Below are 24,243 nucleotides of genomic sequence, written 5' to 3'. Positions count from 1 at the left end.
TTTTCCTCTTCCTCCTCTTCCATCCCCTCCTTTTCCTCCCCTTCTCCTCTCCCCCTCCTCTTCTTCCTCCCCCTCCTCTTCTTTGTCCCCAGAGCCAGAGGGGGTTTGAAGGCATCTAGAGGGGGTTGAGCTGGTGGCCCCCACCCCATATGTCCACCACAGCTGGGGGAGCTTCGATGGTGGCCCCCAGATCTTCATCCCCACATCTGGGGTGGGGGTGGGGTTTGAAGGTGTCTAGAAGGGGTTCAAAGGTGACCCCCCCAGCCCATATCTAAAGGGGGTTCGATGGTGGCCTCCCCTCCCAAGTGTTTGTCCCCACACCTAGAGGGGGTTTGAAGGCATCTGGAGGGGGGTTGATAGTAGCCCCCAAATCTTTGTCCCCACATCTAGGGGAGAGGTTTGAGGGTATCTAGGGGGGGAGGTTCGAAGGCATCTGGAGGGGGTTTAATAGTAGCCCCCCAATCTTTGTCCCCACATCTAGAGGAGAGGTTTGAGGGTATCTGGAGGAGGGAGGTTTGAAGGCATCTGGAGGGGGATTGATAGTAGCCCCCCAGTCTTTGTCCCCACATCTAGGGGAGAGGTTTGAGGGTATCTGGGGGGGAGGGAGGTTTGAAGGCATCTAGAGGGGGTTTGAAGGTGGTCTCCACCTCCAGCTGTATGTACAAGGGTTGGGCTGAGCCCCCTGGGTTTCTGTACAACCTATCTACAACCTCCCTCCCTACTCCTTCTTCTTGGCCACCGTCAGCTCCACGCTGGGCAACCTGAAGCCACCGCCCCCCCTGCTGCCGCTGTCGTTGCTGGACGAAGAGGACAACCTGGACTTCTTGGAAGCCACCGAGATGCCACCCCCCACCCCCGCCTTGGGTCACCTTCCCTAGCTCCTCCTGGCTTCCTGTCACCTCGTAAGAGCCTTTGGTCTTGGAGCCAATGCCACCAAAGGTCCCAAACTTCATCGTCTTGCTCTGCTTGACCTTCTCAGGCGCCACCTCCAGCTCCAGGGTGCCCCCACCCAGGGTGGAGGACCTCTCGTCGCTGAAGGACGAGGAGCGGTGCCTTGGCTTCTTGCTCTTGAAGAGGGAGAACTTCCCCTTGCCTGCAGGACCTTCAGCTCCATCCACCTCACCTTCTGCGGACCCCAAGCTGACCTTGGAGCTCTTCAGGTCACCTCTGGAACCCGAGGTGGACATCTCTGGGGAGCCACCACCACCTCCACTCTTCCCCTTGGGCTTGGAGAAGTTGAATTTGGGCATCTTGAGCTTGGATTTCTTCAGCCTCACCTCAGGGTCCTCCAGCTCCACCTCTGGGCCACCAACTTGGAGGTTCATCGCTTCTCCTCCTCCTCCAGGGAAGTCCACATCCACCCCCATCTCCCTCCCCTTCACCTCGGGCTCAGAGAAGGAGAATTTGGGCATCCTCAGCTTGGGGAAGGAGATTTTGCCCTGGCTGCTCTCTGGGCTTCCTTGGAGGCCACCGGTGGTGAGGTTAGGACCTCCGAGTCCAACCTTGGGACCGCTGAGGTGGAGGCTTCCTCCACCACCACTAACAACAACATCTCCACCGCCTTTGATCTTGGGCCCTTTGACGTTGAGGTTAAGGCCTGAGGTGGAGGTGTCCAAGGTGGGAGCCTGGAGGTGGACGTCCAGCCCACGTCCCTGCAGGTCCGGGTGGGGAGGTCCTTCCAAGCTGACTTTTGGCCCTTTGATGCCCCCCAGCTCGAGGTCACCTTGGAGGTTTGGTCCTTTCAGCTTCAGCTCGAGGTCAGGCCCTTGACATTTCAAGCCCTCAGCTCCTTCCAGGTTGCCTTTCACCTGAGGACCTTCAAGGTGGCCACCGCCAAGGTCTGCGCTGTTGAGGCCGGGGCTGGAGATGCTGAACTGGGGGAGCTTGAGGGATGGAAGCTTGATGGTCCCCCCCAGGATCTCCAAACCGGCCTGGGAGGTCTCCACCGAAGCTTGAAGGCCATCAAGATCTCCTTTCAACTTTGGTCCTTTCAGCTTTCCATCCACATCTGGGCTGGAGATGTCCACAGAAGGTCCTTTGATGTCCACCTCCATCCGTGGAAGGGAGCAGTCGAGACCTCCACCACCACCTCTCACCTCCACCGCTGGAGCTTGGACCTTGGGCACCTTCAGCTTTCCACCACCCAAACCTCCAAGCTCAAGGTCTGGAAGGTCCAAGTTGACCTTTGGCCCTTCCACCTCCACATCTCCTTTGGCTTTTGGTCCTTGGAGGTCTCCATCCAGAGCAGGGCCGGAGAGGTGAGGTCCTTGGAGCTTCACACCAACACCTTGGAGGTTCTGGAGGTCAACTGAAGGTCCTCCCACCGAGAGGTCCACGTTGGGCAGCTTCACCTTGCCCTCAGGACCTTCCAGTTCTACTCCACCTTTGGGGCCTTTCAAGTTGACCTGGGGGACGGTGGGAAGGGAGACCTCCAGGTTGGGACCCTTCAGGTCCCCTTCCACCTTCAGGTCCCCGCTGGGGAGCTTCACTTTGGGTTTCTTCAGGTTGAGCTCAGGAGCTTTGAGGTCCATGTTGAGGCTTGGACCTTTGAGGTCTCCACCACCAACTTTGAGGTCTCCACCACCGACTTTGAGGTCTCCACCACCTTTGACCTCCAGCTCAGGACCTTTCAGGTCCCCTTCCAGTTTTGGGGACCCCAGGGAGGTGTCCCCCTTGAAGCGAGAGGACTTGAGGTCAAACTCCACATCTGGGAAGGAGATCTTCCCAAACATTGCCTTCTTCTTCCCCTTGGGGGACTTGAGCAAAGCAGAGTCCCCTTTGATGGTCACATCTGGACCCCCAGCACCAACGTTCACCTCCAGCTCTGGTGGCTTCAGGGTGGCTTCGGGGAGCTCCCCATCGCTCCCCACCTGGACGTCGAAGCCTCCTCTCTTGCCTTTCACTTTGGGGCCACTCATGTGGATTTTGGGCATCTTGAACTTGCTCTTCTTGCCCTTCCCACCCAGGTGACCCTCAGGGGACTCCACGTTGAGGTCCACCTCTGGGATGTCCACTTCTGCTCCTGGGACCTTCAGCTCCCCTTTAGGACTTTTCATCCCAAAGCCAAATTTGGGTTTCTTCACCTTGGGGGCTTTGATGGTGGCTTCTGGACCTTCAAAGGACAAGTCAGGACCTTGGAGGTCGACTTCAGGAGCTTTGAGGTCGACTTCAGGACCCTTGAGGTCGAAGCCTCCTTTGGTTTTGTGACCTTTCAAGTTGAGGTCGATCTCAGGCATGGAGATCTTGGGGAGGTTCACTTTGGGACCTTTCAGGTTGACCTCTGCACCTTCAACCTTGGCCTCTGGGAGGCTGAGGTCCACCTTGGGACCTGAAAGGTCAACTTCTGCCCTTGGGAGGTTCACATCTACCTCAGGACCTTCTCCTTTGAAGCCAAAGTTGGGCATCTTCATCTTGGGCAGCTTCACTTTGCCCTCCAGACCATCAGCAGCAACATCTGGGACCCCCAGGTCTACTTTGGGACCTTTTAGGTCAAAATTGGGCCCTTGGAGGTCAACCTGGGGACCCTTCAGGTCAACACTGGGCCCTTGGAGGTCAACTTTGGGCCCTTTCAGGTCAAAACTGGGACTTTGGAGGTCAACTTTGGGTCCTTGGAGGTCAACTTTGGGCCCTTTCAGGTCAAAACTGGGACTTTGGAGGTCAACTTTGGGACCTTTCAGGTCAAGATTGGGTCCTTGAAGGTCAACTTTGGGACCTTTGAGGTCAACTTGAGGGCCTTTGAGACCTCCTTCAAGCTTTGGAGCCTGGAGGTCAGCATCACCTTTGAGCTTCAGCCCCTTCAGGTTGAGGTCGATGTCAGGCATGGAGATCTGAGGGGTCTTGAGATGCATCTCAGGCATCTTGAACTTGGGACCTTTCAGCTTCCCTTCAGGACCTTCAATGGCAACATCTGGAGCTTGAATGTCCACCTTGGGACCTTTGAGGTCAACATCTGGACACTGGAGGTCTCCTTCCAGGTCTCCTTTGAGTTTTGGACCTTTCAGGTTGAAGTCAACATCAGGCATGGAGAACTTGGGGGCCTTGATGTGCATCTCAGGCATCTTGAACTTGGGACCTTTCAGCTTCCCTTCAGGACCTTCAATCTCCACCTCAGGACCTTCAATGTCCACCTTGGGACCTTCCAGGTTCAGGTCTCCCTTCTGGAGGTTCACATCAACCTCAGGACCTTCTCCTTTCAGCCCAAACTTGGGCATCTTGAACTTGGGCATCTTGAACTTCCCTTCTGGACCATGGAGGTCCACATCTGGCACATCAATATCCACCTTGGGGCCTTTGATGTCCACCTCAGGAGCTTTGAGCTCTCCTTCCAGCTTGGGCAGGTTCACATCAACATCTCCCTTGACTTTGGGACCCTTGAGGTTGAGGTCAATGTCAGGCATGGAGATCTTGGGGCCCTTGATGTTCATCTCAGGCATCTTCACCTTGGGACCTTTGATGTTCACATCAGGACCTTCCACCTCTAAGTTGGGGCCTGAGAGGTCCACATCTCCCTTGGGGAGGTTGAGGTCCACCTCTGGACCTTCTGCCTTGAAACCTGGCATAGAGAATTTGGGCATCTTGAACTTGGGCAGCTTGAACTTCCCCTCTGGACCTTCAATCTCCAGGTCAGGAGCAGCAACATCTACTTGAGGAGAACCAAGGTGGACCTCAGGAGCTTTGAGGTCACCTTCCAGCTTGGGCAAGGAGACATCAACATCTCCCTTGACTTTGGGACCTTTCAGGTTGAGGTCAAAGTCAGGCATAGAGATCTTGGGGGCCTTGATGTGCATCTCAGGCATCTTGAACTTGGGGCCCTTCACTTTTCCTTCTGGTCCTTCAAACTCCACCTCAGGACCTTCAATGTCCACCTTGGGACCTTCCAGGTTCAGGTCTCCCTTGGGGAGGTTCACATCAACTTCAGGACCTTCTCCTTTCAGCCCAAACTTGGGCATCTTGAACTTGGGCATCTTGAACTTCCCTTCTGGACCATGGAGGTCCACATCTGGCACATCAATGTCCACCTTGGGGCCTTTGATGTCCACCTCAGGAGCTTTGAGGTCACCTTCTAGCTTGGGAAGGTTCACATCAACATCTCCCTTGACTTTGGGACCTTTGAGGTTGAGGTCAATGTCAGGCATGGAGATCTTGGGGGCCTTGATGTGCATCTCAGGCATCTTGAACTTGGGACCTTTCAGCTTCCCTTCAGGACCTTCAATCTCCACCTCTGGGCCTTCAATGTCCACCTTGGGACCTGAAAGGTCGATGTCTGCTTTGGGGAGGTTGATGTCCACCTCTGGACCTTCTCCCTTGAGGCCAAACTTGGGCATCTTGAACTTGGGCATCTTGAACTTCCCCTCTGGCCCATGGAGGTCCACATCTGGCACATCGATGTCCACCTTGGGGCCTTTGATGTCCACCTCAGGAGCTTTCAGCTCTCCTTCCAGCTTGGGAAGGTTCACATCAACATCTCCCTTGACTTTGGGACCCTTGAGGTTGATGTCCACATCAGGCATGGAGATCTTGGGGGCCTTGATGTTCATCTCAGGCATCTTGAACTTGGGACCTTTCAGCTTCCCTTCAGGGCCTTCCAGCTCAACATCAGGAAGGTCAACATCAACTTTGGGTCCTTTGATGTCCACCTCAGGAGCTTTGAGTTCTCCTTCCAGCTTGGGAAGGTTCACATCAACATCTCCCTTGACTTTGGGACCCTTGAGGTTGAGGTCAAAGTCAGGCATGGAGATCTTGGGGGCTTTGAAGTGCATCTCAGGCATCTTAAACTTGGGGCCCTTCAGCTTCCCTTCTGGGCCTTCAATGTCCACTTCTGGGAGGTCCACATCAACTTTGGGACCTTTGATGTCCACCTCTGGAGCTTTGAGGTCTCCTTCCAACTTGGGCAGGTTCACATCAACATCTCCCTTGACTTTGGGACCTTTCAAGTTGAAGTCCACATCAGGCATGGAGATCTTGGGGGCCTTGATGTGCATCTCAGGCATCTTGAACTTGGGACCTTTCAGCTTCCCTTCAGGACCTTCCACATTCAACTCAGGACCTTCTATCTCCACCTTTGGGCCAGACACATCCAGGTCTCCCTTGGGCAGGTTGATGTCGACCTCTGGAGCTTCTCCTTTCATCCCAAACTTGGGCATCTTGAACTTGGGCATCTTGAACTTCCCTTCTGGCCCATGGAGGTCCACATCTGGCACATCAATGTCCACCTTGGGGCCTTCAATGTTGAGGTCAGGAGCTTTTAGGTCTCCTTCCAGGTTTGGAGCAGACACCTCCAGGTCTCCTTTGAGCTTGGGGCCCTTGAGGTTGAAGTCCACATCAGGCATGGAGATCTTGGGGGCCTTGATGTGCATCTCTGGCATCTTGAACTTGGGGCCCTTCAGCTTCCCTTCAGGACATTCAATGTCCACCTCAGGACCTTCAAGGTCAACTTTGGGGCCTTTGATGTTCAGGTCTGGCCCATGGAGGTCTCCTTCCACTTTTGGCATGGTCAGGTCAACATCTGCACCACCTTTGGCCTTGGGACCTTTCAGATTGATGTCAAAGTCAGGCATGGAGATCTTGGGGGCCTTGATGTGCATCTCAGGCATCTTGAACTTGGGTCCCTTCAGCTTCCCTTCAGGACCTTCAATCTCCACCTCAGGACCTTCAATGTCCACCTTGGGTCCTTCAAGGTTCAGGTCTCCCTTGGGGAGGTTCACATCGACCTCAGGACCTTCTCCTTTCAGCCCAAACTTGGGCATCTTGAACTTGGGCATCTTGAACTTCCCTTCTGGCCCATGGAGGTCCACATCTGGCACATCAATGTCCACCTTGGGGCCTTTGATGTCCACCTCAGGAGCTTTGAGCTCTCCTTCCAGCTTGGGCAGGTTCACATCAACATCTCCCTTGACTTTGGGACCTTTCAGGTTGAGATCAATGTCAGGCATGGAGATCTTGGGGGCCTTGATGTTCATCTCAGGCATCTTGAACTTGGGACCTTTCAGCTTCCCTTCAGGACCTTCAAACTCTACCTCTGGACCTTCAATGTCCACCTTGGGACCTTCAACATTCAGTTCTCCCTTGGGGAGGTTGATGTCCACCTCTGGAGCTTCTCCCTTGAGGCCAAACTTGGGCATCTTGAACTTGGGCATCTTGAACCTTCCTTCCGGGCTGGGCACCTCCACATCTGCTCCTTCCAAGTCAACTTTGGGACCTTTGATGTCCACCTCAGGACCTTTGATGTCCACCTCAGGACCTTTGATGTCACCTTCAAGCTTTGGGGTGGTCAAATCCAACTCTCCTCTGGTTTTGTGACCTTTCAGGTTCAGCTCCACATCTGGCATGGAGACCTTTGGGGAGGAGATGCTCAAGAAGGGCATCTTGAACTTGGAGCCTTTGGCTTTGGCCTGGAGGTCCACCTCAGGAGCTTGGACTTCCACGTTAGGCCCTGCAAGGTCTACCTCTGGCTTCTTCACCTTCACATCCAGCTCAGGATTTTGAACTTTGGGGCCAGAAAAGCCAAATTTGGGGAGTTTGAACCTGGACTTCTTGGCTTTGCCATCCAGGTCCAGTTTGGGGCCCTCAAGGTCGACTTCTGGAGCTTTGATGTCCAACTGGGGACCTTTGAGGTCTCCTTCAAGCTTGGGGGCAGAGACATCCAAGTCCCCTTTCAGTTTGGGACCTTTCAGGTTGAGATCAATGTCAGGCATGGAGATCTTGGGGACATTGAACTGCACCTCAGGCTTCTTCAGCTTGGGACCTTTGATCTTCCCTTCAGGACCTTCAATCTCCAACTCAGGACCTTCAATGTCCACCTTGGGACCTTCCAGGTTCAGGTCTCCCTTGGGCAGGTTGATGTCCACCTCTGGAGCTTCTCCTTTCAGCCCAAACTTGGGCATCTTGAACTTGGGCATCTTGAACTTCCCTTCTGGACCATGGAGGTCCACATCTGGCACATCAATATCCACCTTGGGGCCTTTGATGTCCACCTCAGGAGCTTTGAGGTCTCCTTCCAGCTTGGGCAGGTTCACATCAACATCTCCCTTGACTTTGGGACCCTTGAGGTTGAAGTCCACATCAGGCATGGAGATCTTGGGGCCCTTGAAGTGCATCTCAGGCATCTTGAACTTGGGACCTTTGATCTTCCCTTCTGGGCCTTCAATGTCCACCTCTGGACCTTCAATGTCCACCTTGGGGCCTTTGATGTCCACCTCAGGAGCTTTGAGGTCTCCTTCCAGCTTGGGGACTGACACATCCAGGTCACCTTTGACTTTGGGACCCTTCAGGTTGAAGTCCACATCAGGCATGGAGAATTTGGGGCCCTTGATGTGCATCTCAGGCATCTTGAACTTGGGTCCCTTCAGCTTCCCTTCTGGGCCTTCAATCTCCACCCCTGGACCTTCAATGTCCACCTTGGGGCCAGACACATCCAGGTCAACTTTTGGTAGGTCTACATCGACCTCAGGACCTTCTCCTTTCATCCCAAACTTGGGCATCTTGAACTTGGGCATCTTGAACTTCCCCTCTGGCCCATGGAGGTCCACATCTGGTGCCTCAATGTTGACTTTGGGACCTTTGATGTCCACTTCAGGAGCTTTGAGGTCTCCTTCCAGCTTGGGAAGGTTCACATCAACATCTCCCTTGACTTTGGGACCTTTCAAGTTGAAGTCCACATCAGGCATGGAGATCTTGGGGGCTTTGATGTGCATCTCAGGCATCTTGAACTTGGGACCTTTCAGCTTCCCTTCAGGGCCTTCCAGCTCCACATCAGGAAGGTCAACCTCCAGTTTGGGACCTTTGATGTCCACCTCAGGAGCTTTGAGCTCTCCTTCCAGCTTGGGCAGGTTCACATCAACATCTCCCTTGACTTTGGGACCCTTGAGGTTGAGGTCAATGTCAGGCATGGAGATCTTGGGGGCCTTGATGTGCATCTCAGGCATCTTGAACTTAGGACCTTTCAGTTTCCCTTCAGGACCTTCCACATCCAACTCAGGACCTTCAATATCCACCTTTGGGCCAGACACATCCAGGTCAACCTTTGGGAGATTCACATCAACCTCAGGACCTTCTCCTTTCAGCCCAAACTTGGGCATCTTGAACTTGGGCATCTTGAACTTCCCTTCTGGTCCATGCAGGTCCACATCAGGCACATCAATGTCCACCTTGGGGCCTTTGATGTCCACCTCAGGAACGTTCAGATTTCCTTCCAGTTTTGGAGTGGACACCTCCAGGTCACCTTTGAGCTTGGGACCCTTCAGGTTGAAGTCCACATCAGGCATGGAGATCTTGGGGGCCTTGATGTGCATCTCAGGCATCTTGAACTTGGGACCTTTCAGCTTCCCTTCAGGACCTTCCACATTCAACTCGGGACCTTCAATGTCCACCTTGGGAGCTTCAACATTCAGTTCACCCTTGGGGAGGTTGATGTCCACCTCTGGACCTTCTGCCTTGACTCCTGGCATCCCAAACTTGGGCATCTTGAACTTGGGCATCTTGAACTTCCCTTCTGGACCATGGAGATCTACATCTGGTGCCTCAATGTCCACCTTGGGGCCTTTGATGTCCACCTCAGGAGCTTTGAGCTCTCCTTCCAGCTTGGGCAGGTTCACATCAACATCTCCCTTGACTTTGGGACCCTTGAGGTTGAGGTCAATGTCAGGCATGGAGATCTTGGGGGCCTTGATGTGCATCTCAGGCATCTTGAACTTGGGACCCTTCAGCTTCCCTTCAGGACCTTCCACATTCAACTCAGGACCTTCAATGTCCACCTTGGGACCTTCAACATTCAGTTCACCCTTGGGGAGGTTGATGTCCACCTCTGGACCTTCTGCCTTGAATCCTGGCATCCCAAACTTGGGCATCTTGAACTTGGGCATCTTGAACTTCCCTTCTGGCCCATGGAGGTCCACATCAGGCACATCAATGTCCACCTTGGGGCCTTTGATGTCCACCTCAGGAGCTTTCAGCTCTCCTTCCAGCTTGGGCAGGTTCACATCCACATCTCCCTTGACTTTGGGACCTTTCAGGTTGAAGTCCACATCAGGCATGGAGATCTTGGGAGCCTTGAAGTGCATCTCAGGCATCTTGAACTTGGGACCCTTCAGCTTCCCTTCAGGACCTTCCAGCTCAACATCAGGCAGGTCCACATCAACTTTAGGTCCCTTGATGTCCACCTCAGGAGCTTTGAGTTCTCCTTCCAGCTTGGGAAGGTTCACATCAACATCTCCCTTGACTTTGGGACCCTTGAGGTTGAGGTCAAAGTCAGGCATGGAGATCTTGGGGGCCTTGATGTGCATCTCAGGCATCTTGAACTTGGGACCCTTCAGCTTCCCTTCAGGACCTTCGAGCTCGACATCAGGAAGGTCAACATCAACCTTGGGACCTTTGAGGTCTCCTTCCAGCTTTGGAGCACTCAGGTCCATGTCCCCCTTGACTTTGGGACCTTTCAGGTTGAGGTCAATGTCAGGCATGGAGATCTTCGGCGTCTTGAAGTGCATCTCAGGCATCTTGAACTTGGGACCCTTCAGCTTCCCCTCAGGACATTCCAACTCAAGATCTGGAGCTCCAATGTCTACCTTGGGGCCCTTGATGTCCACCTCTGGAGCTTTGAGGTCACCTTCAAGCTTGGGAATGGAGACATCAACATCTCCCTTGACTTTGGGACCCTTGAGGTTGAGGTCAAAGTCAGGCATGGAGATCTTGGGGGCCTTGAAGTGCATCTCAGGCATCTTGAACTTGGGACCTTTCAACTTGCCCTCTGGAAGGTCAACGTCCACATCAGGAGCTTCTATGTCCACCTTGGGGCCCTTGATGTCCACCTCAGGAGCTTTGAGCTCTCCTTCCATCTTGGGCAGGTTCACATCAACATCTCCCTTGACTTTGGGACCCTTCAGGTTGAGGTCAATGTCAGGCATGGAGATCTTGGGGGCCTTGATGTGCATCTCAGGCATCTTGAACCTGGGACCTTTCAATTTGGCCTCTGGACACTCCAGGTCCACATCAGGAAGGTCAACATCAACCTTGGGGCCTTTGAGGTCAACACTAGGGCCCTTGAGGTCTGCTTCAAGCTTTGGAGTAGAGATGTCCACATCTCCCTTGACTTTGGGCCCTTTCAGGTTGAGGTCAAAGTCAGGCATGGAGATCTTGGGGGCCTTGAAGTGCATCTCAGGCATCTTGAACTTGGGACCCTTCAGCTTCCCTTCAGGACCTTCCAGCTCAACGTCAGGAAGGTCAACATCAACCTTGGGACCTTTGAGGTCTCCTTCCAGCTTTGGAGCTGTCAGGTCCATGTCCCCCTTGACTTTGGGACCCTTGAGGTTGAGGTCAATGTCAGGCATGGAGATCTTGGGGGCCTTGATGTTCATCTCAGGCATCTTGAACTTGGGACCCTTCAGCTTCCCTTCAGGACCTTCCACATTCAACTCAGGACCTTCAATGTCCACCTTGGGACCTTCAAGGTTCAGATCTCCCTTGGGGAGGTTCACATCAACCTCTGGAGCTTCTCCCTTGAGGCCAAACTTGGGCATCTTGAACTTGGGCATCTTGAACTTCCCTTCTGGCCCATGGAGGTCCACATCTGGTGCCTCAATGTCCACCTTGGGGCCTTTGATGTCCACCTCAGGAGCTTTGAGCTCTCCTTCCAGCTTGGGGACAGAGACATCCAGGTCACCTTTGACTTTGGGACCTTTCAAGTTGAAGTCCACATCAGGCATGGAGAATTTGGGGGCCTTGAAGTGCATCTCAGGCATCTTGAACTTGGGACCTTTCAGCTTCCCTTCAGGACCTTCCAGCTCCACATCAGGAAGGTCAACCTCAACCTTGGGCCCTTTGATGTCTACTTGAGGTCCCTTGAGGTCTCCTTCCAGCTTTGGAGCACTCAGGTCCATGTCCCCCTTGACTTTGGGACCCTTCAGGTTGAGGTCAATGTCAGGCATGGAGATCTTGGGGGTCTTGAAGTGCATCTCAGGCATCTTGAACTTGGGACCTTTCAGCTTCCCTTCTGGGCACTCAATATCCACCTCTGGACCTTCGATGTCCACCTTGGGAGCTTCCACATTCAGTTCACCCTTGGGGAGGTTCACATCAACCTCAGGACCTTCTCCTTTCAGCCCAAACTTGGGCATCTTGAACTTGGGCATCTTGAACTTCCCTTCTGGACCATGGACGTCCACATCTGGCACATCGATGTCCACCTTGGGGCCTTTGATGTCCACTTCAGGAGCTTTGAGGTCTCCTTCCAGCTTGGGAAGGCTCACATCAACATCTCCCTTGACTTTGGGACCCTTGAGGTTGAAGTCCACATCAGGCATGGAGATCTTGGGGGCCTTGATGTGCATCTCAGGCATCTTGAACTTGGGACCTTTCAGCTTCCCTTCTGGGCCTTCCAGCTCCACATCAGGAAGGTCAACATCAACCTTGGGCCCTTTGATGTCTACCTGAGGTCCCTTGAGGTCTCCTTCCAGCTTTGGAGCACTCAGGTCCATGTCCCCCTTGACTTTGGGACCTTTCAAGTTGAGATCAATATCAGGCATGGAGATCTTGGGAGTCTTAAAATGCATCTCAGGCATCTTGAACTTGGGACCTTTCAGCTTCCCTTCAGGACCTTCCACATTCAACTCAGGACCTTCGATGTCCACCTTGGGACCTTCAACATTCAGTTCACCCTTGGGGAGGTCCACATCAACCTCAGGACCTTCTCCTTTCAGCCCAAACTTGGGCATCTTGAACTTGGGCATCTTGAACTTCCCTTCTGGACCATGGAGGTCCACATCTGGTGCCTCAATGTCCACCTTGGGGCCTTTGATGTCCACCTCTGGAGCTTTGAGCTCTCCTTCCAGCTTGGGCAGGTTCACATCAACATCTCCCTTGACTTTGGGACCCTTGAGGTTGAAGTCCACATCAGGCATGGAGATCTTGGGGGCCTTGATGTGCATCTCAGGCATCTTGAACTTGGGACCTTTCAGCTTCCCTTCAGGACCTTCCAGCTCAACGTCAGGAAGGTCAACATCAACCTTGGGAGCTTCAACATTCAATTCACCCTTGGGGAGGTTGATGTCCACCTCTGGACCTTCTGCCTTGAATCCTGGCATCCCAAACTTGGGCATCTTGAACTTGGGCATCTTGAACTTCCCTTCTGGACCATGGAGGTCCACATCTGGTGCCTCAATGTCCACCTTGGGGCCCTTGATGTCCACCTCAGGAGCTTTGAGCTCTCCTTCCAGCTTGGGAAGGTTCACATCAACATCTCCCTTGACTTTGGGACCCTTAAGGTTGAAGTCCACATCAGGCATGGAGATCTTGGGGGCCTTGATGTGCATCTCAGGCATCTTGAACTTGGGACCTTTCAGCTTCCCTTCAGGACCTTCCACATCCAACTCTGGACCTTCAATGTCCACCTTGGGACCTTCAACATTCAGTTCACCCTTGGGCAGGTTGATGTCCACCTCTGGAGCTTCTCCCTTGAGGCCAAACTTGGGCATCTTGAACTTGGGCATCTTGAACCTTCCTTCTGGCCCATGGAGGTCCACATCTGGTGCCTCAATGTCCACCTTGGGGCCTTTGATGTCCACCTCAGGAGCTTTGAGTTCTCCTTCCAGCTTGGGCAGGTTCACATCAACATCTCCCTTGACTTTGGGGCCTTTCAGGTTGAAGTCCACATCAGGCATGGAGATCTTGGGGGCCTTGATATGCATCTCAGGCATCTTGAACTTGGGACCTTTCAGCTTCCCTTCAGGACCTTCCAGCTCAACATCAGGAAGGTCAACATCAACCTTGGGACCTTTTATGTCTACTTGAGGTCCCTTGAGGTCTCCTTCCAACTTTGGAGCACTCAGGTCCACGTCCCCCTTGACTTTGGGACCCTTCAGGTTGAGGTCAATGTCAGGCATGGAGATCTTGGGGGTCTTGAAGTGCATCTCAGGCATCTTGAACTTGGGACCTTTGATCTTCCCTTCTGGGCACTCAATATCCACCTCTGGACCTTCAATATCCACCTTGGGACCTTCAACATTCAGTTCACCCTTAGGGAGGTTCACATCAACCTCAGGACCTTCTCCTTTCAGCCCAAACTTGGGCATCTTGAACTTGGGCATCTTGAACTTCCCTTCTGGACCATGGAGGTCCACATCTGGCACATCAATATCCACTTTGGGGCCTTTGATGTCCACCTCAGGAGCTTTGAGCTCTCCTTCCAGCTTGGGCAGGTTCACATCAACATCTCCCTTGACTTTGGGACCCTTCAGGTTGAAGTCCACATCAGGCATGGAGATCTTGGGGCCCTTGATGTGCATCTCAGGCATCTTGAACTTGGGACCTTTCAGCTTCCCTTCAGGACCTTCCAGCTCAACATCAGGAAGGTCAACATCAACCTTGGGAGCTTCCACATTCAATTCACCCTTGGGGAGGTTGATGTCCACCTCTGGACCTTCTGCCTTGAATCCTGGCATCCCAAACTTGGGCATCTTGAACTTGGGCATCTTGAACTTCCCTTCTGGCCCATGGAGGTCCACATCAGGCACATCAATGTCCACCTTGGGGCCTTTGATGTCCACCTCAGGAGCTTTAAGTTCTCCTTCCAGCTTGGGCACAGCTACATCTCCACTACCCTTCAGCTTGGGGCCTTTGAGGCTCAAGTCCACATCAGGCATGGAGATCTTGTGGGACTTGATGTGCATCTCAGGCATCTTGAACTTGGGACCTTTCAGCTTCCCTTCAGGACCTTCCACATTCAACTCAGGACCTTCAATGTCCACCTTGGGACCTTCAACATTCAGTTCACCCTTGGGCAGGTTGATGTCCACCTCTGGAGCTTCTGCCTTGAATCCTGGCATCCCAAACTTGGGCATCTTGAACTTGGGCATCTTGAACTTCCCTTCTGGCCCATGGAGGTCCACATCTGGTGCCTCAATGTCCACTTTGGGACCCTTGATGTCCACCTCAGGAGCTTTGAGCTCTCCTTCCAGCTTGGGAAGGTTCACATCAACATCTCCCTTGACTTTGGGACCCTTCAGGTTCAAGTCAACATCAGGCATGGAGATCTTGGGGCCCTTGAAGTGCATCTCAGGCATCTTGAACTTGGGACCTTTCAGCTTCCCTTCTGGGCATTCAATATCCACCTCTGGACCTTCAATGTCCACCTTGGGACCTTCCACATTCAGTTCACCCTTGGGGAGGTTCACATCCACCTCAGGACCTTCTCCTTTCAGCCCAAACTTGGGCATCTTGAACTTGGGCATCTTGAACTTCCCTTCTGGACCATGGAGGTCCACATCTGGTGCCTCAATGTCCACCTTGGGGCCTTTGATGTCCACCTCAGGAGCTTTGAGCTCTCCTTCCAGCTTGGGCAGGTTCACATCAACATCTCCCTTGACTTTGGGACCCTTGAGGTTGAGGTCAATGTCAGGCATGGAGATCTTGGGGGCCTTGATGTTCATCTCAGGCATCTTGAACTTGGGACCTTTGAGCTTCCCTTCAGGACCTTCCAGCTCCACATTTGGTGCCTCCAGGTCAACCTTGGGCCCTTTGATGTCCACCTCTGGTCCTTCCAGCTTGGGGGCCACCACCTCCACCTCTCCTTTCCCCTTGGGGCCCTTCAGGTTCAGGTCCACGTCAGGAACGTTGATCTTGGAGGTCTTGAGGTTGAGTTTGGGCATCTTGAACTTGGGGCCTTTGATCTTCCCATCTGCCCCTTCCAAGTCCACCTCAGGGAGGTCCACCTCAACTTTGGGACCTTCTACATCGACTTTGGGGCCTTTTAGGTCTCCAGAGACCTTCAGGGCAGGACCTTCTCCATCACCTTTCAGCTTGGGCACCTTCAATGCCAGGTCCACGTCGGGCATGGAGAGTTTGGGGCTCTGGACGTTGAGTTCTGGCAGCTTGAACTTCAGACCTTTGCCTTCTGGGCCTTTGATGTCCACCTTGGGCGCCTCCACGTCCACCTTGGGGCCAGAGATGTCCACCTTGGGCACCTCAATGTCCACCTTGGGGCCAGAGAGGTCCACCTCAGCTTTTGGAAGGGTCACATCCACGCTGGGACCTTCTGCCTTCAAGCCAGGAACCCCAAACTTGGGCATCTTCAACTTGGGCATCTTCACTTTGCCCTCTGGACCGTGGATGTCCACCTCTGGAGCACCAATGTCCACCTTGGGCACCTCCACATCCACCTTGGGGCCAGAGAGGTCCACCTCAGCCTTTGGAAGGGTCACATCCACGCTGGGACCTTCTGCCTTCAAGCCAGGAACCCCAAACTTGGGCATCTTCAACTTGGGCATCTTCACTTTGCCCTCTGGACCATGGATGTCCACCTCTGGAGCTCCAATGTCCACCTTGGGCCCTTTGATGTCCACTTTGGGCACCTCCATGTCCACCTGGGGACCTTTCAGGTTGAGGTCCACCTCAGGCATGGAGATCTTGGGGGTCTTGAAGCTCATCTCAGGCATCTTCACCTTGGGACCCTTCAGAGCTCCTTCTGGAGCTTCAATGTCCACTTTGGGCCCTTTGATGTCCACCTTGGGCACCTCAATGCCCACCTTGGGCACCTCAATGTCCACCTTGGGCACCTCAATGCCCACCTCAGCCTTTGGAAGGGTCACATCCACGCTGGGACCTTCTCCCTTCAAGCCAGGAACCCCAAACTTGGGCATCTTCAACTTGGGCAGCTTCACTTTGCCCTCTGGACTGTGGATGTCCACCTCTGGAGCTCCAATGTCCACCTTGGGCCCTTTGATGTCCACCTTGGGCACCTCCACCTTGGGCCCTTTGATGTCCACCTTGGGCCCCTCCACCTCCACTTTGGGCCCTTTGAGGTCAAGTCCAGGTGCTGCAAGGTGTGGAGCAGTCACCTCCAGGTCCCCTTTGACTTTGGGACCTTGGAGGTTCACCTCAGGGACGGAGATCTGAGGAGCTTTGATGCTCACCTCGGGCTTGGGACCTTTGATGTCCACCCCTGGGAGGTCCACCCCAACTTTAGGCCCTTGCCCATCGAGCTGAGGTCCTCTCAAGGTGCCACCAATGGCTGGGACGGAGGTGCCCACCTTGATGTCCACACTGGGTGCAGATCCATGAAGACCTCCTGGGCCTTCCAGCTCCAGGGCAGGAGCTTTGAGGTCCACCTTGAGACCTTGGAGATGATCTCCTTCCACCTTGGCCATGGTGCCACAAACATCTCCCTTGGCTTGAGGACCTTTCAGGTGCAGGTTGACATCAGAGAGAGAGATCTGAGGGGTCTCCACCTTCTTCATGGTTGGGCCTTTGATGGACACCTCAGCAGGTCCTAGCTGGCCTTTGGGAGAGGTCACCTCCACCCCTGGGCCTCCTGGTGGCTCCAGGACGGTGAATTTGGGGCAGGACATCTGAGGGATCTTGACTTTGCCACCTGGAAGGTCCACATCTGGAGAAGCCACCTGGACTTGGGGCCCTTTGACGTCCACCTCCAAGCCCTTCTTCACCCCCAGCTCCACCACTTCCTGGGGCTTCCAAGCTCCTTTGGTGGGGGTGGTGGAGCAGGTGACCTCCCCCTGTGGAGCTTCACCACCAGCCTGGGGGGAGGAGAAGCCAAACTTGGGCATCTGCAGGACAGGGATCTTCACCTTCCCAGCATCTCCAGGGCTTGGGCAGGAGGCCACCAGGGCTGGAGGAGCATCGAGCCCAGGAGCTTGGAGACCTCCTTGGAGGCCAGGGGCAGAAGCAGCAACCTTGGTGGGCATCCCAAGGCCTCCACCTTGGACCTCCAGCCTAGGGGCCTCTCAGGTGGAGCCCCATGGCCACGTCCTCCACCTGTCCATTGCTGGTGCTGCCACCCTGGGGGCCTGCAGGCGCCAACCTGGGAGGTCCTTGGAGCTCCACGGCCCCAGGACCAAGAGGCCCTTGGAGCTCCCCCAGGCCAAGCCCTCCAGCCTGGAGGTGGATCTCAGGCAGCTTCTGGCCCCTGGGCTCCTTTCCAGCTGCTCCAGGGCTTTGGAGCTTCACCTCCTGGGGTGGGACCTCGACGGCCAAGCCTTGGCTGAGGACCTCCAGGCCTCCTCCCTCAGGCCTGGTGACGTCCACGGTGTAGGCTGTGACCTTCCTGGTGACAGTGATGGTCCTGCTTTGGGTCCCACCACCTCCTCCTCCACCTCCTCCTCCTCCTCCTCCTCCTTCTCCCTCCAGCAGCTCCTCTGACTTCAGCCTGGGTTTGATCTTGGTGGTGTAGATCCTCCTGTACTCCTCATCGTCACCGCTCTGCCCGGGGCCAAGAGGACCTTCATCAGCTCCAGGAGGTCACCAGCCCCAGCCCCAGGCTCCAGCTCCTTCCTCCACCTCCTCCTCAGCTTCTCCTTCCTCCACCTCCTCCTCAGCTTCCCCTTCCTCCACCTCCTCCTCAGCTTCCCCTTCCTCCACCTCCTCCTCAGCTTCCCCTTCCTCCACCTCCTCCTCAGCCTCTCCTTCCTCCACCTCCTCCTCAGCCTCTCCTTCCTCCACCTCCTCCTCAGCTTCCCCTTCCTCCACCTCCTCCTCAGCTTCCCCTTCCTCCACCTCCTCCTCAGCCTCTCCTTCCTCCACCTCCTCCTCAGCCTCTCCTTCCTCCACCTCCTCCTCAGCTTCCCCTTCCTCCACCTCCTCCTCAGCTTCCCCTTCCTCCACCTCCTCCTCAGCTTCTCCTTCCTCCACCTCCTCCTCAGCTTCCCCTTCCTCCACCTCCTCCTCAGCTTCCCCTTCCTCCACCTCCTCCTCAGCTTCTCCTTCCTCCACCTCCTCCTCAGCTTCTCCTTCCTCCACCTCCTCCTCAGCTTCCCCTTCCTCCACCTCCTCCTCAGCTTCCCCTTCCTCCACCTCCTCCTCAGCTTCTCCTTCCTCCACCTCCTCCTCAGCTTCCCCTTCCTCCACCTCCTCCTCAGCTTCCCCTTCCTCCACCTCCTCCTCAGCTTCCCCTTCCTCCACCTCCTCCTCAGCTTCTCCTTCCTCCACCTCCTCCTCAGCTTCTCCTTCCTCCACCTCCTCCTCAGCTTCCCCTTCCTCCACCTCCTCCTCAGCTTCTCCTTCCTCCACCTCCTCCTCAGCTTCCCCTTCCTCCACCTCAGCTTCTCCTTCCTCCACCTCCTCCTCAGCTTCCCCTTCCTCCACCTCCTCCTCAGCTTCCCCTTCCTCCACCTCCTCCTCAGCTTCTCCTTCCTCCACCTCCTCCTCAGCTTCCCCTTCCTCCACCTCCTCCTCAGCTTCCCCTTCCTCCACCTTCTCTTCATCCTCTTCCTCGCCCACCCCTCCTCATCTCCTTCTTCCTTCGCCTTCTCCTCATCCTCCACACCCTCCTCCTCACTTCCTCCACCTCCCCCTCCCCCCTCTTCCTCCTCCCCCTCTTCCTCCACCTTCTCCTTCCTTCCCTTTCTCCTCACCATCTCCTTCCTCCACCACCTCCTCTCCTTCCTCCACCTCCTCCTCTCCTTGCTCCACCTTCCCCTCCTCCTCCCCCTCCCCTCCCCTTTCCTTCCCCCTCTCCTCCTCCCCCTCTTCCTCCCCTCCACCTTCTCCCCCTCTTCCTCCACCTTCTCCCCCTCTTCCCCTCTCCTTCCCTCTTCCTTTGCTTCCCTTCCTCCTCCCCCTCTTCCTCCACCTCCTCCCCATCTTCTTCCCCTCCCTCCTCCTCCCCTCTCCCCTTCCTTCTCCCCTCCCCTCCCCTCTCCCCTCCCCCCCCCCACACTCACCAGGACAACCTCCGGGGAGCTGCTGCCTGCCAGGGCTTCCTGTGCCCAACCTTGCCCTGGGGCCCTGTGCCCCCCGGGGGCTCTGTCCCCCCCCTTGGGCAGGAGCCTGAGGCCCAGGGTGTGGTGTCCCATGGAGCTGAGCAGCTGAGCCACCTCCCCAGCCCTGAGCTGGTCAAAGTACAACCGTGGCACTCAGGATCTGATCTCCTGCCAGGACAGAGAGGGACCATGGAGAAGACCACCCCCCCCAAAACCCACCCCCCAACCTCCCCCCTCAGCCTTCCCTGAGGTCCCCAAAGCTTCCTGACAGCCTTCAAAGCCTCCCTTGGATCCTTCAAACCCTCCTCAGATGTCCCCAAACCCTCCTCAGATGTCCCCAAACCCTCCCTTAGCTCCCTCCAAACCCTCCCTCAGCTCCCTCCAGCCCTCCCTAGATGCCCTCCAACCCTCCCTAGATGCCCTCCAACCCTCCCTCAGCTCCCTCCAGCCCTCCCTCAGCTCCCTCCAACCTCCCTCAGCTCCCTCCAACCCCTCCCTCAGCTCCCTCCAACCCTCCTTTAGCTCCCTCCAAACCCTCCCTAGATGCCCTCCAACCCTCCCTCAGCTCCCTCCAGCCTCCCTCAGCTCCCTCCAACCCTCCTCAGCTCCCTCCAACCCTCCTTTAGCTCCCTCCAGCCCTCCCAGCAGCTCCCTCCAACCCTCCCTCAGCTCCCTCCAGCCCTCCCTCAGCTCCCTCCAGCCCTCCTTAGCTCCCTCCAACCCTCCCTCAGCTCCCTCCAGCCCTCCCTCAGCTCCCTCCAGCCCTCCTCAGCTCCCTCCAGCCCTCCCTCAGCTCCCTTCCAGCCCTCTCTTAGCTCCCTCCAGCCCTTCCTAGATGCCCCCAAACCCTCCCTCAGCTCCCTCCAACCCTCCCTCAGCTCCCTCCAGCCCTTCCTAGATGCCCCCAAACCCTCCCTCAGCTCCCTCCAACCTCCCTCAGCTCCCTCCAGCCCTCCTTAGCTCCCTCCAACCCTCCCTCAGCTCCCTCCAGCCCTCCCTCAGCTCCCTCCAGCCCTCCTCAGCTCCCTCCAACCCTCCCTCAGCTCCCTCCAGCCCTCCCTCAGCTCTCTCCAACCCTCCTTTAGCTCCCTCCAGCCCTCCCTCAGCTCCCTCCAACCCTCCCTCAGCTCCCTCCAGCCCTCCTCAGCTCCCTCCAACCCTCCCTCAGCTCCCTCCAACCCTCCCTCAGCTCCCTCCAGCCCTTCCTAGATGCCCCCAAACCCTCCCTCAGCTCCCTCCAACCCTCCCTCAGCTCCCTCCAGCCCTCCCTCAGCTCCCTCCAGCCCTCCCTCAGCTCTCTCCAACCCTCCTTTAGCTCCCTCCAACCCTCCCTCAGCTCCCTCCAGCCCTCCCTCAGCTCCCTCCAAACCCTCCCTCAGCTCCCTCCAGCCCTCCTCAGCTCCCTCCAACCCTCCCTCAGCTCCCTCCAACCCTCCTCAGCTCCCTCCACCCTCCCTCAGCTCCCTCCAGCCCTCCTTAGCTCCCTCCAACCCTCCCTCAGCTCCCTCCAGCCCTCCCTCAGCTCTCTCCAACCCTCCTTTAGCTCCCTCCAGCCCTCCCTCAGCTCCCTCCAGCCCTCCCTCAGCTCCCTCCAGCCCTCCTCAGCTCCCTCCAGCCCTCCCTCAGCTCCTCCAGCCCTCCTCAGCTCCCTCCAACCCTCCCTCAGCTCCCTCCAACCCTCCCTCAGCTCCCTCCAACCCTCCCTCAGCTCCCTCCAGCCCTTCCTAGATGCCCCCAAACCCTCCCTCAGCTCCCTCCAACCCTCCCTCAGCTCCCTCCAGCCCTCCCTCAGCTCCCTCCAGCCTCCCTCAGCTCTCTCCAACCCTCCTTTAGCTCCCTCCAACCCTCCCTCAGCTCCCTCCAGCCCTCCCTCAGCTCCCTCCAACCCTCCCTCAGCTCCCTCCAGCCCTCCTTAGCTCCCTCCAGCCCTCCCTCAGCTCTCTCCAACCCTCCCTCAGCTCCCTCCAACCCTCCTTAGCTCCCTCCAACCCTCCTCAGCTCCCTCCAACCCTCCCTCAGCTCCCTCCAGCCCTCCTTAGCTCCCTCCAGCCCTCCCTCAGCTCTCTCCAACCCTCCCTCAGCTCCCTCCAACCCTCCTCAGCTCCCTCCAACCCTCCCTCAGCTCCCTCCAGCCCTCCTTAGCTCCCTCCAACCCTCCCTAGATGCCCTCCAGCCCTCCTCAGCTCTCTCCAACCCTCCTTTAGCTCCCTCCAGCCCTCCTCAGCTCCCTCCAGCCCTCCCTCAGCTCCCTCCAGCCCTCCCTAGATGCCTCCAACCTTCCTTCAGCTCCCTCCAACCCTCCTTAGCTCCCTCCAGCCCTCCCTCAGCTCCCTCCAACCCTCCCTCAGCTCCCTCCAGCCCTCCCTAGGATGCCTCCAACCTTCCTTCAGCTCCCTCCAACCCTCCTTAGCTCCCTCCAGCCCTCCCTCAGCTCCCTCCAACCCTCCCTAGATGCCTCCAACCTTCCTTCAGCTTCCCTCCAACCCTCCCTCAGCTCCCTCCAACCCTCCCTAGATGCCTCCAACCTTCCTTCAGCTCCCTCCAACCCTCCCTCAGCTCCCTCCAGCCCTCCTTAGCTCCCTCCAGCCCTCCCTCAGCTCTCTCCAACCCTCCTTTAGCTCCCTCACCAACCCTCCCTCAGCTCCCTCCAACCCTCCCTCAGCTCCCTCCAACCCTCCCTAGATGCCTCCAACCTCCTTCAGCTCCCTCCAACCCTCCTTAGCTCCCTCCAACCCTCCTCAGCTCCCTCCAACCCTCCCTCAGCTCCCTCCAGCCCTCCTTGAGCTCCCTCCAGCCCTCCCTCAGCTCTCTCCAACCCTCCCTCAGCTCCCTCCAACCCTCCCTAGATGCCTTCCAACCCTCCCTCAGCTCCCTCCAACCCTCCCTCAGCTACCTCCAGCCCTCCCTCAGCTCTCTCCAGCCCTCCTTTAGCTCCCTCCAACCCTCCCTCAGCTCCCTCCAGCCCTCCCTCAGCTCCCTCCAGCCCTCCCTCAGCTCTCTCCAACCCTCCCTCAGCTCCCTCCAACCCTCCTTTAGCTCCCTCCAACCCTCCCTCAGCTCCCTCCAACCCTCCTTTAGCTCCCTCCAACCCTCCTTTAGCTCCCTCCAACCCTCCCTCAGCTCCCTCAAACCCTCCTTTAGCTCCCTCCAACCCTCCCTCAGCTCCCTCCAACCCTCCTCAGCTCCCTCCAGCCCTCCCTCAGCTCCCTCCAGCCCTCCTTAGCTCCCTCCAACGCTCCTTTAGCTCCCTCCAAACCCTCCCTAGATGCCCTCCAACCCTCCCTCAGCTCCCTCCAACCCTCCTTTAGCTCACTCCAACCCTCCCTTAGCTCCCTCCAAACCCTCCCTCAGCTCCCTCCAAGCCCTCCCTCAGCTCCCTCCAGCCCTCCCTCAGCTCCCTCCAACCCTCCTCAGCTCCCTCCAACCCTCCTCAGCTCCCTCCAGCCCTCCCTCAGCTCCCTCCAGCCCTCCCTCAGCTCCCTCCAGCCCTCCTCAGCTCCCTCCAACCCTCCTCAGCTCCCTCCAGCCCTCCCTCAGCTCCCTCCAACCCTCCACAGCTCCCTCCAGCCCTCCCTCAGCTCCCTCCAGCCCTCCCTCAGCTCCCTCCAGCCCTCCTCAGCTCCCTCCAACCCTCCCTCAGCTCCCTCCAACCCTCCTTTAGCTCCCTCCAACCCTCCCTTAGCTCCCTCCAACCCTCCCTCAGCTCCCTCCAGCCCTCCCTCAGCTCCCTCCAGCCCCTCCCTAGATGCCTCCAACCCTCCCTCAGCTCCCTCCAGCCCTCCTAGATGCCTCCAACCCTCCCTCAGCTCCCTCCAGCCCTCCCTAGATGCCTCCCAACCCTCCCTCAGCTCCCTCCAGCCCTCCCTAGATGCCCTCCAACCCTCCCTCAGCTCCCTCCAACCCTCCCTCAGCTCCCTCCAACCCTCCCTCAGCTCCCTCCAACCCTCCCTCAGCTCCCTCCAGCCCTCCCTAGATGCCCTCCAACCCTCCCATCAGCTCCCTCCAGCCCTCCCTAGATGCCCTCCAGCCCTCCCTAGATGCCCTCCAACCCTCCCTAGATGCCCTCCAACCCTCCTCAGCTCCCTCCAACCCTCCCTAGATGCCCTCCAACCCTCCTTTAGCTCCCTCCATCCTCCCTCAGCTCCCTCCAGCCCTCCCTTAGCTCCCTCCAGCCCTCCCTAGAAGCCCCCCAGCCCTCCCCTGGCTGCCTCCCCCGCTGCCAGGCAGCCTCCCCCAGCCCTCCAGCCGCAGCCCAGGGCCTGACCTTCCTTCACCACCCCCATCTTGGCCGCTGGGGAGTTCTGCTGCACCCTCTTGACGAAGACTCCGGCCTCGGTCTGGTCGATGGTGATGCCGTGGGAGCTGCTGCCCTGCCAGCTGGGCAGGAGGATCTCCCTGGGCTCCTCCTCCTCCTGCTCCATCTGCAGGAGGCAACCACCAACGAGGGAGGAGGTTGGAGGGGGATGGAGGGGGAAGGAGGAGGAGGTTGGGGGAGGAAGAAAGAGGAGGTTGGGGGAGGAAGGAGGAGGTTGGGGGAGGAGGA

General features: G+C 56.9%; 2 protein-coding genes across 8 annotated transcripts; both read right to left on the bottom strand.

The window, feature by feature from the left end:
* Positions 1–17,687, bottom strand: AHNAK (AHNAK nucleoprotein). 7 transcript variants are annotated; one of them, XM_068170972.1, is made up of 2 exons: positions 9,552–17,687; positions 1–9,167 (listed from the first exon to the last, which is right to left on the bottom strand). In XM_068170972.1, the coding sequence occupies exons 1-2, from the start codon at positions 17,685–17,687 to the stop codon at positions 570–572; spliced, it is 16,734 nt and encodes a 5,577-aa protein (XP_068027073.1). In that variant the 3' UTR covers positions 1–569. The 7 variants fall into 7 exon arrangements, with proteins under 7 accessions (XP_068027073.1, XP_068027076.1, XP_068027072.1 ...); XM_068170975.1 differs by having other exon boundaries at positions 1–10,941; positions 11,740–17,687; XM_068170971.1 differs by having other exon boundaries at positions 1–12,343; positions 12,566–17,687.
* A 28-nt stretch (positions 17,688–17,715) lies between these two features.
* Positions 17,716–24,192, bottom strand: LOC137461004 (neuroblast differentiation-associated protein AHNAK-like). Its single transcript, XM_068170977.1, is given in 4 exon segments — positions 17,716–18,201; positions 19,662–19,841; positions 19,843–19,868; positions 23,965–24,192. Coding segments are annotated over 4 exon segments (849 nt in total). The 5' UTR covers positions 24,122–24,192.
* Between the last annotated feature and the right edge of the window lie 51 nt (positions 24,193–24,243).

This window comes from Melanerpes formicivorus, unplaced genomic scaffold, assembly GCF_026170545.1.
Source record: "Melanerpes formicivorus ecotype bairdi unplaced genomic scaffold, bMelFor1.0.p_v2 SCAF_987, whole genome shotgun sequence".
In the NCBI taxonomy this organism is placed as follows: Eukaryota; Metazoa; Chordata; class Aves; order Piciformes; family Picidae; genus Melanerpes; species Melanerpes formicivorus.
The sequence above is the reverse complement of the archived record's forward strand: the minus strand, read 5'-3'. Positions and strand labels throughout refer to the sequence as shown.

Bases quoted from the DNA above. Each gene is read 5' to 3' on its own strand.
- AHNAK (XM_068170970.1), bottom strand. From the start codon at position 17,687: ATGCCCACCAAGGTTGCTGCTTCTGCCCCTGGCCTCCAAGGAGGTCTC. The intron at 16,716-16,751 runs GTGGACATCAAA...GAGGTGCCCAAG, and splicing joins TGGAGGTGGAGGGGCCCAAG to GTGGACATCAAAGGGCCCAA.